Below are 16,306 nucleotides of genomic sequence, written 5' to 3'. Positions count from 1 at the left end.
CATGTTTCAGCTCTTGGAGTTTCCCCAAGCAGCTGGTCTGTGTCATGCCTTTGCATATTCTGTTCCTTCTGCCTGGAATGCCCTTCCCCACATTTTCCTCCTTGAAAACATATATATGTAACAAAACATATATATGTAGCAAAACATATATATGTAACACTCTTTTTTTTTTTTTTTATAAATTTATTTATTTTATTGGCTGTGTTGGGTCTTTTTTTGCTGTGCACAGGCTTTCTTTAGTTGCGGTGAGCAGGGGCTACTCTTCGTTGTGGTACATGGGCTCCTCATTGCCGTGGCTTCTCTTGTTGTAGAGCATGGGCTCTAGGCAGGTGGGCTTCAGTAGTTGCAGCACATGGGCTCAATAGTTGTGGCTCACGGGCTCTAAAGCGCAGGCTCAATAGTTGTGGCGCATGGGCTCAGTTGCTCCACGGCATGTGGGATCTTCCCGGAGTAGGGATCGAACCCGTGTCCCCTGCAGTGGCAGGCGGATTCTTAACCACTGCGCCACCTAGGAAGCCCTATGTAACACTCTTGATGAACATTTTTGTCTCCTCCTCCTCCTCCACTCAGCCAGAGCTACAGGAATCTTCGTTAGAGCCTGCACCACGTTGAACGGACCTTTTTAAAAAATAATTAATCAATTAATTAATTTACATTAGGTCTTAGTTGCAGCACGTGGGATCTTCGCTAAGGCATGTGGGATCTTCATTCCAGCGCCCGCGGGCTCTTCGTTGTGGACTCTCTAGTTGTGGTGCACAGGCTTCTCTCTAGTTGTGTTGCATGGGTTTCTCTCTAGTTGTGGCGTGCGGGTTTTCTCTCTCTAGTTATGGCATTCAGGCTCCAGGGGGCGTGGGCTCTGTAGTTTGCAGCACGCAGGCTCAGTAGTTGTGGCGTGCATGGACTTAGTTGCCCTATGGGGGATCTTAGTTCTTTGACCAGGGATCAAACCCGCATCCCCTGAATTGGAAAGCAGATTCTTTACCACTGGACCACCAAGGAAGTCCCTTGAATGGTCTTGAAGGACCAGAACCTCCATGAGAAAAGGGATGCAGTCTCCTAATTCTAAGGAGAGCCTCTTCCTCTCAGCTGAACCTCTGCCAGGGCCCTCCCCACTGCTCTGAGAGCGCTGCTCTGGCTCTCTTCACGTCTTGCATCAAGACTCCCGTGCGTTGCCCCAGGGTCAGGAGATCAGTGCACACAAAGGACATAAATCCTACACAGCACTAGGGAGTGGTTTTTACACTCCTCTTCAACTATGCAGCCCTTTGTTTACATAAACATTTTTGCAAGCCTTGGAAGTAAAAACCAATGAAATAGGAGAGGTGAAGAATCTAGGGTTCTACCAGAGCCCTCAGTTGGGTTCTGCATAGTTCTGTTTAGAAAGCAGTGAACTTGGGGATGGGTGTTGGTAAGTTTTTTCAGATACTGTTTCTCAACTGAAAGCCTGTTTCGTGTTTGCGAGATCTAGTTGGGATACCAGTTTGGCCACTGTAACAAAGGTCAGAATAACAGTGACTTAAGCAGAAAAAGGTAAAAGTTGATGTTTCTCTCTCGTGTACTAATTGATCATAAGCAGCGCCCAGGGCTTGGTGCAGCTCCTGGGTGCTGGAGACTAAGGCTCCTCATGTCTTGCTGCTAGCTGTCCTCAGTAGATGGCTTCCGCCTCGTGGTCTGGGACAGGTCGCCATTTTCCATGAGCACAGCCACGTCCTGGCTGGTAGGGTAGGATGAAGAGGGACTGGACGGCAAGCTCATCCCCTCCAAGGGCCCGGCCCAGACGCTGCGTGTATCCCATCAGCCATAACTGAATCACAAGCAGCATCTCGCTCCCAGGGACCCTGGGAAGCTATGTGCACTGATAAAACCTGGGCATAAAGGAAGGAGGGGAGAGTGAATATTAGGGGGCAACTGGCAGATTCTGCCACGGGCAGGGACAGAGGGTGCAGCCCAAATGCCTCTGCCACCCTGTGGTGTTGGGGCTGGGCAGGGGGAGGTGGTACGTCTCCGAGTTCTGACCCCAGCTGGTCTTCTCACTCACCACGCCCTGTTCTCTGGCCACTTTGTTCAGTGCAGAGGAAGCTTGCTATTCCCTCCGCCTGGTTTGCCCTTCCCTCTCTTGCTTGCCAGTCCAGATCCTACTCATCCTTTAAGGCCCAACTGAGCAGTGTGGGATTAGCTCTACTCTGCAGTCTTGCTGTGGTCGCAACATTGTTCCCATTTTATAAATGGGGGAACTGATGCTTTAAGAGGTGAAGTAATGTGGCCCAGTCCCACAGGTAGAAAGAGGCAGCAGGTAGCAGAGGTCCTGATCTATTGTCCTTTCCTCTCACTGGCCTGGGGATTCTGCTCCGGGCCACCGTTTCCAGATGCAGGGGCAGAGGGTCAGCAGCAGAGAGGTGAGCTGGAGGGGCGGGGAACGATGTGGAGTAATCCAGAATAATGCGGAATAATGTGGAATAATGGGGAGAGAGGAATCCTCAGCTCGTGTACAGCGGGCCTTTCTTAGAATTACCCCCCAGAATGCTGAGGTTAAATCTTAGGGCCAAGTCACAGAGCAACAAACTGAGATTAAAACCTAGGACTCTGCATCCCATTTTACTTCATTTTATTTTTTGGAAATGTAAAATATACGGAAAAGAAATTCAATGTATACTGATAGTCTTACCACTCAGAAATAACCACTATTAATATCCTGATATATATATGTATTATAATATATATAATATATATTTCCAGATTTTATAGAAGAGTTAATTTTTTTCTGAAAGTAATATTAAATGATTCTGCTCAATATAAATATTTCAAACTACAAAGATGAGAATTTAAAAATTATCCCAGATGTCATTCAGAAATACCTATCGTTTACTCCAGTCTAGACGTATCTCTAGAGACATAGACAGATTTAAAGAGAAATAGACACACTTTATAAACAGCATCAAACTCCCGTTCAGTGCAGTAGCCACCAGCCACGTGTAGCTGGTGATCCCTTGAATTGAGGCAGGTTTGAATCGAGGTGTGCTGTGAGTGTAGAGTACACACTGGTTTTAGAAAAATTAATATGAAAAAGAGTATAAAATATCTCAATAACTTAAAAATACTAATTACTTAAGCTGATCATATTTTGGATCTATTGAGTTAAGATAAAATATATTATTAAAATTAACTTCACCTATGTCTTTTTTCTTTTTTAATATAGCTACTACAGATTTTAAAGTAACATGTGGCTTGCATATATTTCTGTGGGACAGCAGTGCTCTGTTTAGAAAATAAAGTATTAACAAGTGTGCATGGAAAGAAGAAACTGAATCTGAAGGAATTGTTGAGCTCCAAATAAATGCTTCACCACGTGACATCATTTCTAAAGAGTCCAGTAAAGCTTTAAAAAGATCGGAGTCATGTTTGGTTTTTTTCTTTAAACATATATTACAGTGTTTTGCAAGATGAGAGCATGGCCCCCTGAAGTTCCTCCCAGTTTCTGACATATTATTGTTCTTGCATCATATGAGTTTATAACAGTCATATTCTGTTCCATGACTCTCGTAGGCCTCTAGTGTTTCTATATGCAGATGCTCTGATTCTCACTGAAGGGCCTCTGTCTACATGTCCTTCATCCCCAAGTCCTGGGTTTCTTTGTTAGCTGGATTTGATTCTCAGGATGGGCTCCCACTTCTGGGAGGAAACTGGGCCATTGCTTTCGCACCTGGCTGCTGTTTGGGTGGGCCTGTCCACATGGGCTTCGCTCTATGTACCTGGGGTCTATGCAGACGTGGCCTTGCGGTCCTCGGTGTTGACACAGCTGTGGGGCCTGTCTGGCATCCTCGGCATCTTGTCGACGAGTGCTTTCTCTTCTTGGACAACTAAAGAATTCTTGTGTTCAACAGCCTAACTCAGCCCTATTTTGGTGTTGCTTGGCTCCTCCCAGGGCCCTCGGTCTCACCTCTAAAAGAGTACTTTCTGCTCGGCTGTGCACAGACAGAGGCACTAGCTGAGAACTATAGATTCCGCAGCTTTGGGTCACTGACCAGAGCACTTGGAAAGGCTCTTGTTACAGCTCTTGGCCTTTGGTGGACCTCCTTCCCAAAATCTCAGTGGATCTGCCACGATTTTTTAGTTAATTTTAGATTGCACGTATAATAGGCAAAACTGTTCTCCTTTCTAGGACCAGGACATTACAGATAAAGCTAAAGTCTATTTGGCCACTAACCCCCATTGAGGGTCTCCTTCCTGTGCCCCAGTGGCAACTACTGCCATGGGTCTGGGGCATCTCCTTCCAGACTTTTAAAAATTGCTTTTATATTTTAATACAATTATGTTCTATCCCATCACAGAAAAAATAGGCTGTGTTCAGGCTGGAATATGAATTGTTCTGGGTTTACTCACAACAATCTGGATGTGTGGATTCCAAAGAGCTGCCTTTTTAAAAAAATTTTATTTATTTATTTATTTATTGGCTTCATTGGGTCTTTGTTGCTGCGCTCAGGCTTTCTCTAGTTGTAGTGAGCGGGGGCTATTCTCCATTGCGGTGCAGCAGGCTTCTCATTGCAGTGGGTTCTCTTGCTGTGGAGCACGGGCTCTAGGCACATGGGCTTCAGTAGTTGCAGCATGCAGACTCAGTAGTTGTGGCTCACGGGCTCAGTAGTTGTGGCTTGCGGGCTCTAGAACACAGGCTCAGTAGTTGTGGTGCACGGGCTTAGTTGCTTCTCAGCATGTGGGATCTTCCCGTACCAGGGATCAAACCCTTGTCCCCTGCATTGGCACGTGGATTCTTAACCGCTGGGCCAGCGGGGAAGCCTCAAAGAGCAGCTCTTGAAGTAAGGTTTTTATTCTAATCAACAAACCAACATAGACATTAGCAAAGTTATAAGTATATGTAATGCAGTCTTCAGAGTAGAACCGTCATACAAACATTCCCCGATATTATGTCTGTAGAGATTTGACTTTTAGGCAGAAACAGACAACATGCATTCAGGTCATTTTAACACAAACTCATTTTAAGAATCTGAGTACATGATATTCTATGAGCTCAAGTCCATATATAAGGCCCTAGTAGACCATAAAAGAGCTAGATTTCACTGCATTGTCTTTAGAAAATACAGGGTATTGGTTTTCGTGTCTTTTGTAACGATCATACTGAATAAGATAGCTTTGTGTTTTGTACTGAACTTGAGCTCTCTCCATGTTAACATGTATCCATCTTTCTAGTTCAATAAATATGGGACAGAGGAATGAATGCTTGCACTACTGGCCTTTTGCATTCATACTCTGAAACTTTTTTTACTAATTAAGAGAATTCGCTGTAAGATGATCCTGGGGTCCTTGGGGACTTGCCAGCGCGCAGCCCACTCCTTACCCCTATTTAGCTTTTCCCTGTGTTCTTTGTAGATGACATGGCAGAACTCCTGCTCGGGGAGTCAAAGCTGGAGCAGTACCTGAAGGAACACCCCCTGCGGCAGGGCGCCAGTCCCCGAGGCCCCAGGCCCCAGCTGACTGAGGTCCGCAAGCATCTGACCGCCGCCCTGGACCGAGGGAACCTCAAGGTACCGTGGGCCTCTGGGATGAGGGGTCCGGGGGAGAGACTGGCTCCACCTCCTCTGAGCAGCGTGTGGGCGGGAAGGATGCCCAGGGATGAACTGGGTGACGGTCGGAGCACATCTGCACCCTGCCGTGGCTTGTCTTATTAGGAGCAGGCCAACTCCCTGTGCAAATGATGTGGGACTCTCAGACCAATAGGTTCTCTCTGATGAGAGTCTCTAATGACACATTATCCTGAAAAATGGCACTAATCTTCCCCAGGTGCTTGGAATAAAGCTGTTATACGTGGCTCAGAACTGAACCTGACACGTTGTCCCACTGAAAAGAGAGAAGTTAATCGGGAGTGTCACTTACTGCACAATGTGTGCAGCTCGTGAATGTCCCAGGCCGCTCCGGCCCAGAGCTGTGTGGGGGTACATACTGGCCGCAGCAGGCCCGGCACCTCGGTGTTGGAGGGAACCAGGGCGGGAACTTCCCTCTGCCTGGGCAATGACCCTAATCCTCACGGCTCAGGAAACCCTAAGCGCTGCCCTTCTATTCATCTGCCCTGCTTCCTGGTCTCTATTTATATTCAGCTTTTCCTCTCCCTCGCACGTGTATTTCCTTTCTCGCTTCGTTGAATCCCTTTCATCTCACCTTCATTCCCCTTGTCCCCTTCCCCACGCTGTTAGCTCACTTACTGGGTTCTGGACACTTCCCTGCCTGAAGTCTGGCTCTTACTGGTTTCCTGGAGTCAGTCTTGTTCGGATAGCTGACTGCCTCCCCCTCATTCCCATCAGCATCTTTAGGGTCCATTTAAAATCGCGGATGTATTCTCTATTAGGGAAGGGCAGTCTTCAGTGAACCTTTAAAGTTCTGACTTTCTTTCCTTCCCTCCTTTCTTCCTTCCCTCCTTCCCTCCTCCACTTTTCTTCAGAGTGGGGGACAGTTGTCTTCACGTCAGTTGTTCTTAACTGAGATGGTTCAGGTAACACTGGTAGGTCCTAATTAGTGGGAGAGCGTGGAGGGACCGCACAGCAACAACCAGTCAGACTTAAGTGTCCTTCCAGGAGGTATAAGGGAGAGACTGTGTGTTGTGGGGAGAGGTTGAAGGTCACTGCTCCAGGCCTGGCACCTGGCTAGTTTCTATCCCACTTCGAATCCCCCAACTTCATCTGGGAAAACTCACCTTTTACCAGGTGCTCACAGTTCTTGCTCTCTGTCCTCCATGTGGTAAGAACATTGAATTTCAGCTTAGAATTCTGAGGTTGCTTTCCAGTTGTGGATTTATAAGCTGTGTGATCTTGGGGAGCTACTTGACCTCTCTGAGCTTCACATTTCTTATCTGTAACTGTACTTAGCTCAAGGTCGTTTTGCGTCTCAGGTGTAGAAGTTCTTTCACAACTGAATAGCACTAGATACATATCAGTTTTTGCTATTTTAGTGACTCCACCTGGAGAATCTTTCTCCTGTTGCCATATTTTAGCTCCCTCTGCCTGATAAAGAGTGTTCCAAAGTTGTATCACTCTTGCTTGGGTGGGTTGCCCCACTCACACTGGCTGATGTGAAGCTTCCTCTCCTCTTGACCTTAAGTTTGCGTGTCTCCTGGCTGGAAGCTGGGGAAAGCCCTAGGCAGACACAGGTGCCCACAAAGCACAAGTGAACTGAGGCTGGAGAGACCAGAGCAGTAGTGTGGAGGCAAAAAGAGCCCGGACGAGGAGTCGGGAGGCCTGGCTTCTGATTCAAGTCAAGAAAGTTGCTCTTGTTGCGGGCAGGGTAGCGCGGCACCGGGCTGGAGCGGCTCCCCCCGTCCCCCGCCGCCCAGGGGCCTTGGCCAAGCTGTTCCCCCCTCTGCACGAGACCGCAGGTTGGACGCCCCAGCGAGCCTCTCCACACTGCACATCCATACTGCACCTCTACTCTTGGAATTTCCTTCAAGCTCCTGGCCCTTCAAGTTTACTTTTTTGTTTTTTAATTAAAATTTTTTGGGGGTTTAATTTTTAAAACTTTTTTTTCTTGTGGTAAAATTTAAATATCATAAAAGCTACGATCGTAACCATCTTTTAGGTTCAGTGGTTTTAAATGCATTCGTGTTCAGATCACCACCATCCATGCCCAGGACCTTTTCATCATCCCACACCGAAGCTCTGTGCCCCCAGACACCACCTCCCCTCCCCGCCACCCCCTTCAGTTTGCTTTTCAGCTTGTGGGTCTCAGTTCTGGGGGAAGAGGGAGGACACAGCGGAATCTCCTTTTCAATGTCCACAGCCCTGCCCTGTCCCCCTCCCTGGTGGAGAACCCCTGTGGTGGATGCTTTTTTCCGCAGCTCTTTTTCTCTTTTCTTAAGTCTGCTTTGATTTCTTTCTCTGTTTCCAAATATAATTCTGACGTCTTGCATTGGGGCCACCGCTCCCTTGGGCTACTCTTAAAACCTTTTTGCTCCCTTCATTCTCTTGCCTGTTCTACATCCTCTGCCGTGCTGCCCCTGCTCCCTTTCAAGGACTTCCTGGAAACTGACCACCTTGGCTGAAACAGTGGCTTCGCCGTGCTGTGGCCGGTTACCTGTGTATCGCCCAGCCAGTCTCAGCCATAGATTGTAGGATAGTGCAGCTTCATGGTGTGCTTCTGTAAGCTGAAAAATCCGGCCTCGTGTAGCTGGAGTTCCAAGGAGAATGCCTAGGAGAGGGTGATAAATCTGTTTCCGTATATAGATGGCTGGGTCGCCCCTTCTTTCCCCAGTGATGCGTGGGGGTCCGGGGAGAGCCAAGGATGAGGTTGGTGGGTGTGGACTGGGGAGGCCAGCCTCTCCTGATGGTGAGGAAGACGTGCCCATCAGAGGACAGTTAGAACGTGCAGCCTCTGGGAAGGGACCCCGGGTCAGTAACCATGACAAGCTGGAACGGCTCAGCGCAAAAAGTTTTTCCCTGGAAAGAAAGCAAATCCTGATTTTCGCACCAATTTAGGAAAGCCTCTCTCCTTGGGTTATTTGGGTGGCCGTCTGTGGTACACCCCCAGTGCCGTGGGCAGGACCCACCAGGATGTCCGTGGAGCCTCCTTTTCTGAGACAGGTGCTCACGTGTCTTGTTCATAATGCCCTCCTTCCGTTCTTGACCCAAGCCCGAGTCCTGAGGGGAGCCTGTTTTACAGCAGCTTTATTGAAATGTAATTCACGTGCTGTATAATTCATCCCTTTAAAATGTACAATTCAGTGGTTTTTAGTATATTCACAGAGCTGTGCAACCGTTACGTCAATTTTAGGACATTTTCATCACCCCAGAAATAAACCTGTAACACTCAGCAGTCACCTCCCCTGCCCGCATCCTCCCAGCCCTGGGCTGGGCGACACCAGTCTGCTGTCTTCTTCAGCAGACTCGACCATTCTGGCCAATATGTAGCCTGTGTGACTGGCTTGTTCACTGGCCGTCATGTTCTTGAGGTTCACCCATGTGGTCCAGGGGTCAGTATTTGGTTCCTGATGATGGCTGAGTGATATTCCGGGGGCCGATGGGACCACATTTTGCCTCCCATCATCAGCTGCTGGCCACGCGGGCTGTTTCTGCTCTGGGGCTCTCGTGAGCAGGACGGCCAGGAAGGCTCCCACGCGTGTCTTGCTGGGAGAGCCGCAGGGCCCTGCGGGCGCATCACGCATCACGTCGTAGGAGAATGTCTTTTTCTCTCCTTTTCCTTCTAGTCAGAATTCCTACAAGAGTCCAATCTGCTCATGGCCAAGCTGGATTACGTGGAAGGAGACTATGAAGCCGCTCTCAGCATTTATGCCCGAGTGGGCCTGGAGGACTGGCCGCTGACGGGCGTCCCCCCTTACAGGCTGCGGATGGCCGCAGACGCCTACGCCACCAAAGGTGAGGCCCGCGCCTGCTCTCCTGGGGGCCGTGCCCTGGGTCCGGAGCTGCAGAGCCTCCCTGGAGCCCACGGCTTGACCCCTGTGCCCTTGGCTGGGTTAACCCCGGCCGCTCCCGGTGAGGCTGCTGGGGTTGCCCCACCACAGGCACTGGATAATTTTAATCCCAGAGACACAGTGTTTCCTTAGAGCTGCAATTCCTCAGCTATCTTGCAGGAAAGACACTGCAGTAAATTTCCTGATAATTAATGTGCAGCTTCAGCAGGGACCGTTCTTGGGAACTAAGATGCCGCGCAGTGTATATACAGGGATCCTTATCATATGGCCAATTGGCTGGGTGGCTGGTCACATTTTTATGCATTAATGCCACTTCTGGGTTAACTAAGGCTCAGTGGTCACTGCAACAGCCAGTCATGCAGTGTTGCCTGGGGACCTAGGGGTTCAGGGGAGAGAAGGGGGATGTCCCATGGGGAAAAAATGGCAGAAAAGCAGGACATGCGCATTATTTGACCTTTCCAGTTGCTACTTCCTCATCTGTGAAATGGGTGTGATCACATCTGTTTCATAGAGTTATGAGGATTGAGTCACATAATGTATGTAAAGCACACTTACTAAATGATATTTTAAAATGTCAGCCCCAAACAGAACAGCGCATGGAAAAAGCCAAGCCTGGGTAACAGCTTTTCAGAGGCAGGAGAGGTTACTATAGGCTAGCAGGGCCAGGAAGTCTTCCTGGAAGAGAACAGATGCTTCGAAGTGGACATCTAAAGGCCTTGGTAAGAAGGAGACTCTCCGAAGCAGCTCTTCTCCTTCCTGCCACCTGCCATCCAAACCACGCGGCGTGGCTGACTGTGCTGCACCGAGGCCCGGGCCCCGGGTGGGCTGACCCAGTAGAGCGGCAGTGAGCCGCCTGCTGTGTGCAGCCGGCTGGCCGTCTGGGTCGTCCTGTGCTTTGTTGAGCAAAGACCCAGCTGAGGCACACTTAAGAGCTTTGTGACGGGGTGGCACAGTCACCCAGTTCCCTGGGGAACCTTGCTCAAGTGTTGTAGGTTTAGCTTCCTCTACTCTTCCTAGCGTGCCCAGGGGCTGGGAAAGGATGCTTCACTCTGACGGGCCCTCGGGGGTTTTCTCGGCCCAGTCCTTTGAGGCTGTCTCAGGGGCTCTGAGGGCCTGGGCCTGGGTGTGCATCTGTCTGAGGTCTGTGCCACACGGCGGTACTCTTTTCTGTCCAGTGCTCACCCAGAGCCTCACTGCCTTAGGCTAATGGGAGCTGTGTGTGCACACGTGTACATGTGCTTGTCCGTGCGTGTGTGTGTGTGTGTGTGTGTGTGTGAGAGAGAGAGAGAGAGATTTGGGGCCAGGAACGATGTTCTGCAACAAGAGCAAGGCTTCATCGGGCAGTTTCCAGCCACCTGACTGACCTGGGGCCTGCTGCTTTGGAGCCAGGAGTTGGTTTGTCCGTTGCAGGCGGGGCATGGCTCTAAGGCCTGCTTAGCACCAAGAGCACAGGTCTTGATCTGGGCTCTGAGACAGCCTGGTGGGGCAGGCTGTCAGCGGGTGGCACCTCCAGGCTAGTCTCATGGCTGCCATGCAAGGCGGGCAAGGAGGGCAGGAGTCTTGGTCCCCGAGGCTGGCCCTGGCTGGTGTGTGGTTAGCAGTGGGCCCCTGCCACAGGGCTGAGGCACTTGGGCCTTGAGACGTGCTGGCTGGCTCATGGGAGAAGGGAAGAGTGGTCCCCTCCCTCCACCAGAGCAAGACTGGGCTGGAGCCAAGTGCAGGTGCACCTGAGGGGGCAGGCACCAGCCCACGCCCCTCCCCCGTGCCACCTGCATGCTGCTGTCGGCCGGGGAATTGACCTGCACACTTTCACAGGTCACCTCAGCTTTTCCACAGTCCCCTGAGGTCTGACTGGACCTGGACTCTCAGCCAGAGCCTGGGAATGTCCATGAACTCTCACATCTGCTCTTGCAGCTGTGGCCGGGAGCAGTTTCCCCTGGCCAGGTAATATAGCCTCAGCTTGTTGGGAATCAGAAGCCAAAATTGTTCAGTTATGAGAACCTCCCATGGGCCAACACCATGTTAGGGTTTTGTTGTCTCTTTAATCCTCCAAACCCCTAATTTACAGACACAGGAAATGAGACCAAGTGAGGTCACTAGGAACGATATCGGTGCCTACATTGTGCTAGATCCTGTGGCCCTTATTTGGGTATCTCAGCCAAGCTTCCCCATCACCCTGTGAGGCAGGCACTACTATTCTTCCCATTTTACAGATGAGAAAACTGAGGCACAGGGAGGTTAGATAAGCTGCCCGGGGTCTTATAGCTGGGAAGTGGGAGAGCCAGGACTCGGCCTCGGTGGCTGGTTCCAGGGCCCATGCTCTCCTACAGAGTGGCAGGAGGGGACTCAGTCTGGAGAGTGTTCAGCTCCAAAGCCCATGTTCTTAATCACTCTGCTCTACTGGCATGTGGATCGGAATGCACTCAGGCCACATAAGGTTTCTGCAGGTAGAAAATATTCAGGTCACTAGAGGACACCTAGGTTTGTATCCACACCCCTCCTCTCAGCCCCACCTCTCCTGTTCCTCCCTCTTAACTCCTTTCCCTTGCCCGGGTTCCTTCTTGTAAGTTCTGGCCCTCCAGCTCACATGTCCTGTCTTCCCTGACACCCTCCAGGGCTCACCCATTCAGAGCCCCTCACATTTGATAGTATCATAGCACAGTAGGTTAGAGTTACTCCAACACCATATTAGAGCTAATTGTACGGTTATCAGACACCTCTGCTAGTCTGTGAGTCCCACTCAAGGAAGAACTGTTTTGTGTGTTTGCTATCCTCAGAACCTAGCGTGTCTGGTGCATAATTGATGCTCAAGTATTGATTGAAATTTAGAGAAGTTCCTTTGTTCAAATTGCTACCAAGATGCCCATCATGTAATTCAGGTGATTCTGGGTGCCTTTGCTCCTAGCTGTCCTGGTCAGATGCATTTTCTTTGCCCATAGGTAACATACTGAGCGTATTCCGATAATTCAGACTCACTCGCTGCCAGTGATGGGGAATACCTGTAAGAGATGCTGACATCACACCGTGACAGAGGCTAGCATGGATCCCTTCCCCAAAGGTTATACATTTCAGTTCATTTCCATTATCAGAGAGCCTCTAAGTGGATCTCAACTCCCCTCCATTCCCCCAGCGTCTTCCTCCTATCTCTTAAACCTAAGGAGAGAAGTGGAGAATGAGAATAGAAGACACAGATAAAATCTTTAGCTTATGATAGAATTGGGTTAATCAAGTGAGTAGAAATCTTTGCTCTGGGTACAGATTGAGCTATCACGTGAAATCTCCAGGACACCGAGTGGCCACAGATGTTCTTTTCCCAAATGGGGAGGCTTGGGAACAGTGAACACATGGCCACTGTCTAATTTGGGACTTAGATCTGCTGGACATTGGCTAACTTTCTGCAGCTAGGACAGTGGAAGCTGTAAGTGGCTCGCCTTCCTAGAGATGGCCTTTATAAATAGCCTTGGCATATACCCTGTTGTAATAGAGGGACCGTAATTGCATTGGTTCCAGTCTGAGGGAAGGCCTGTAACAGTCCTGTGATGGCCCACCTGGTCAAGGCTGGTGGGCGGCTGTGTTCTGCGAGGTTGCTGTTCTTCCCCCATCCGCTAGAGCGCAGTCCTCATCTGCGTGACTGTTGACTGAAGCTGGGTGGCTGGCGCGTTGCAGCTTGTGGAAAAGGGAAAGGAGAGAGATGTCTAGGGTGAGCAGAAATAACACACATCAGCTCTGCTGACAGTCCATTGGTGAGAAGTTACTATAGGGCCTTAGCACCCAGGCACTTGGGAAAAAGAAGAGACTGAGCGGAGCTGTAAGCCAGACGTGTCCATCAGAGCTTGGTCTCTGACCCAGGCGGGACCTGCTGGAGGGTGCAGGGAGAAAGAAGTAGCCTGTGCTCAGGTGAACAAAAGGGGACACATAGGACCTGAGGCTTGGGATTGGTGCCCACAGGGAGGAAAATTATGAACCTGGAAACAGCAGTGTGGTATCACACTTCCTTTCCAGATTGCATGGTAGCAAAGCAGAGAAGGACTGACTGCAAATTATAACTGTGGCCTTCACAACCATCTCTCGTTCAAACATCTCATTTTCCAGTGGGGACGACTGTACCAGAGAGGGTAAGGGACTCGCCCAGTGACACACGATAAACTGGAGCCAGGGCCAGGACATGGAGATGTTTCCTGGCGGGAAACTTCCCTGTCAAGCTGCATGGCGTCTGTGCCCAGGTGGAGAAAGTGGTCTAGTCTTGGGAGCTGAGTGGAGCCTCCTACATTTTCTTTATTCCTCCTTTGTTCTGGGTTTGAAATTTCTCCTCTGACACCCTGGCTTAGAGCTTGGGGTTTTGGAGCCAGACTTCCAGGTTTGATCTCTAGCTTTGTCACTCACTAGCTATAGGATCTTGCGCAAATTACTTTCAACTTCACCGCGGTTCTATTTTTTTTTTCGTCTATAAAATGGAGATAATAATAGTTTCTACATTATAGGGTTATTGTAGGGAACGAGTGAACACATGTAAAAGACTTGTCATGGTGCCTGGCACATCAACAAAGCTCAGCTATTTTTATTCTTATTACCCCTTGAGTTTAAACCCAGATGGATAGATCTCTTCAGAAGCCCCAGGTAACATCCAGCTCTGGGAAGAGGGGAGAGTTCCTTTAGTGTGTCTGCTGTGTGAGTCAGCGGGTTTGTCTCAGGATGTGGGAGAGCAAGCAGAGAGTGGAGGCCTGGAGTACTGCCGAGGGAGGAAAAGTTGTTGATGGTGTTGGAGGGTGGGGCGTATGCAGTGGTCTGGGGCAGGTGGAGCAGGTACCCTAACGGGACTGCTTGAGGAGGGGGCCAGAGACAAAGTTCACCCTGCACTTCACCAGTCTTGCCCAGGGCTGACCCAGAAGGTTGGAGGTCTTTAGAGTTGGACCCACATTCTTGGTTTGATCACAAAAGGCCATTCACATTGGGACGGATCAGTTGATTCAAACAGCGTTCCTGTAAGAGGCAAGGACAATTCACACAATTCCCAGATAGCTGTCTTCATAAGGAACACGCTAAATACATTGGCTGATAAGAAAGGAAATAGTAGAGGAGGAGAAACTGTCTCTGCTGGACTTCAGGGAGGAGGGCTTGTCTCTGCTGCCTGGACCTCCTTTCCTGGCCAGACGCCTCCCCTTCCCTAGAGTGTGCAGACCCGTGAGCCTCTTGCTTCACAGAATGGTGGGTGTGATGAGAACAGCATCGCAGAGGTGGTAACGGAATCACATAATGGCCTCCTCTTGGAAATGTTACCTCCTTCCTCACGTGAGACGGGCCCCAGAGCCCTCTTTGTTTGCCCACTGTGTGCTCTGAGCATCTGGCCTCCAGATGCAGTGTCGAGAAGGAATGGAGACACCTGCCTCTCAGTGGCAGCACCAAGGGGCATGGGAGCTCTTGGGGGCTTTCAGAAGGGCTGCCTATTCCCCCAGCGCTTGTAAGCACTAGTCTTCAAACACGCAACCCATCTCCAAAAAGGTTTGAATCTCAGCCTTGCCCTTCCCAGCTTGAAAACCAGCGTCTTCTCACACCCACGGACCTCAGCTTGGTGTAATCAGTGCTTAGGCCAGAGGACAAAGACTCAAAACTTTCACCGACAAAACATTTTGGGACGAGGCCCCTGGGAATTCTCACTGCCCTCCACAGGCCTCCTGCCAGAGCAAAATTCAAATAAATGAGCACGAGGGACACGGTTCATTGTTGAGGGACTTTTATCAGGTGTTGCTCACCGGTTTCTCCACCACACTTTGCTCAGTCCTGGACCGCTGGGTGGTATCCCAAAAGGCCTGAAACAAATTGAGTTGGAAATTCTTCAGGCAGTGGGTGGTCATGACTTGAGTACTGTCAAGCTCCCAGAAGGCTGTCACATGTTGAGACCACAGAGGAAGCAAATATCTTTAATCAGGGTTCCCCGCCCGCCACCCATGAACTATAAGAGAAAGGAGAAGGAGGGGCTAATTCTAACAGCACTCTAGGTCAAGGTGAGGCCAGACCCCTGACAAAGTGACTCAGGGAATGAGTTTCCTAGAAGGTGGTTTACTTTTCTGCCTCAGAGCTCATTTTTCCTGCTAGAATACTGTCTCCCAGGAGCAACCCAGATTCCTCCAAGAAAGTGGAGCCATGTTCATCGGGGCCTCTCCCCTGGGGGCACTGATGAGGGCTCCATCCTCAGGGATGTTCGTTTGCTGCTCCCAGCGGAGCCTGCGTGTGGTGGGTTGGGTCTAGGCTGGCCATGCTCCAGAGGCATCTGGGGGCAGGCAGTGCTGGTCCTCTCTCGCACTAGGGCCGTGGGTGGACCCACGTGGCTTCTGGACCCACTGGCGCCTATGCTCAGCTGACAGCTTCAGGCCCAGGCATGGCGACCAGGGCTCATCTCTTGAGCCAGCTCACATAGACTCTAGGTGGCAAGAGAGGCCCTGAAGTCACTTGTGTGCTCGGTGGGAGAGAGTGCCGTGAGAGATGCGACAGCTGCTGGGACATGGGAGCGGGGAGGGGCTGGACGGGTGGCGGGGTGTCCATGTCATCTGCCCTGCCCAGCCCCAGCCAGCTGCTCGGTGGATGTAGTGAACGGGTATGTGTTTTGTTTTTTTTTTATAAATTTATTTATTTATTTATTTTATTGGCTGTGTTGGGTCTTTTTTGCTGTGTGCGGGCTTTCTTTTTAGTTGCGGTGAGTGGGGGCTACTCTTCGTTGTGGTGCACGGGTCCTCATTGCCGTGGCTTCTCTTGTTGAGGAGCACGGGCTCTAGGTGCATGGGCTTCAGTAGTTGTAGCACATGGGCTCAATAGTTGTGGCTCATGGACTCTAAAGCACAGGCTCAGTAGTTGTGGCGCATGGGCTTAGTTGCTCCACGGCAT

At 50.2% G+C, this 16,306-nt stretch overlaps 1 protein-coding gene across 4 annotated transcripts in view; it reads left to right on the top strand.

Moving 5' to 3' along the window:
- TTC7B (tetratricopeptide repeat domain 7B) overlaps positions 1–16,306 on the top strand; it is a 240,891-nt gene that overhangs the window by 19,683 nt on the left and 204,902 nt on the right. For all 4 annotated transcript variants that reach the window (XM_057733137.1, XM_057733136.1, XM_057733135.1 and 1 more), the window contains exons 2-3: positions 5,383–5,537; positions 9,203–9,371. In XM_057733137.1, coding sequence (XP_057589120.1) covers positions 5,383–5,537; positions 9,203–9,371 — 324 coding nt within the window. The remainder of the gene's footprint in view (positions 1–5,382; positions 5,538–9,202; positions 9,372–16,306) is intronic.

The sequence above is a fragment of the Hippopotamus amphibius genome, chromosome 4 (assembly GCF_030028045.1).
Source record: "Hippopotamus amphibius kiboko isolate mHipAmp2 chromosome 4, mHipAmp2.hap2, whole genome shotgun sequence".
NCBI lineage: Eukaryota > Metazoa > Chordata > Mammalia > Artiodactyla > Hippopotamidae > Hippopotamus > Hippopotamus amphibius.
Note: the sequence above shows the minus strand (reverse complement) of the source record. Positions and strands in the feature narration are given on the sequence as shown.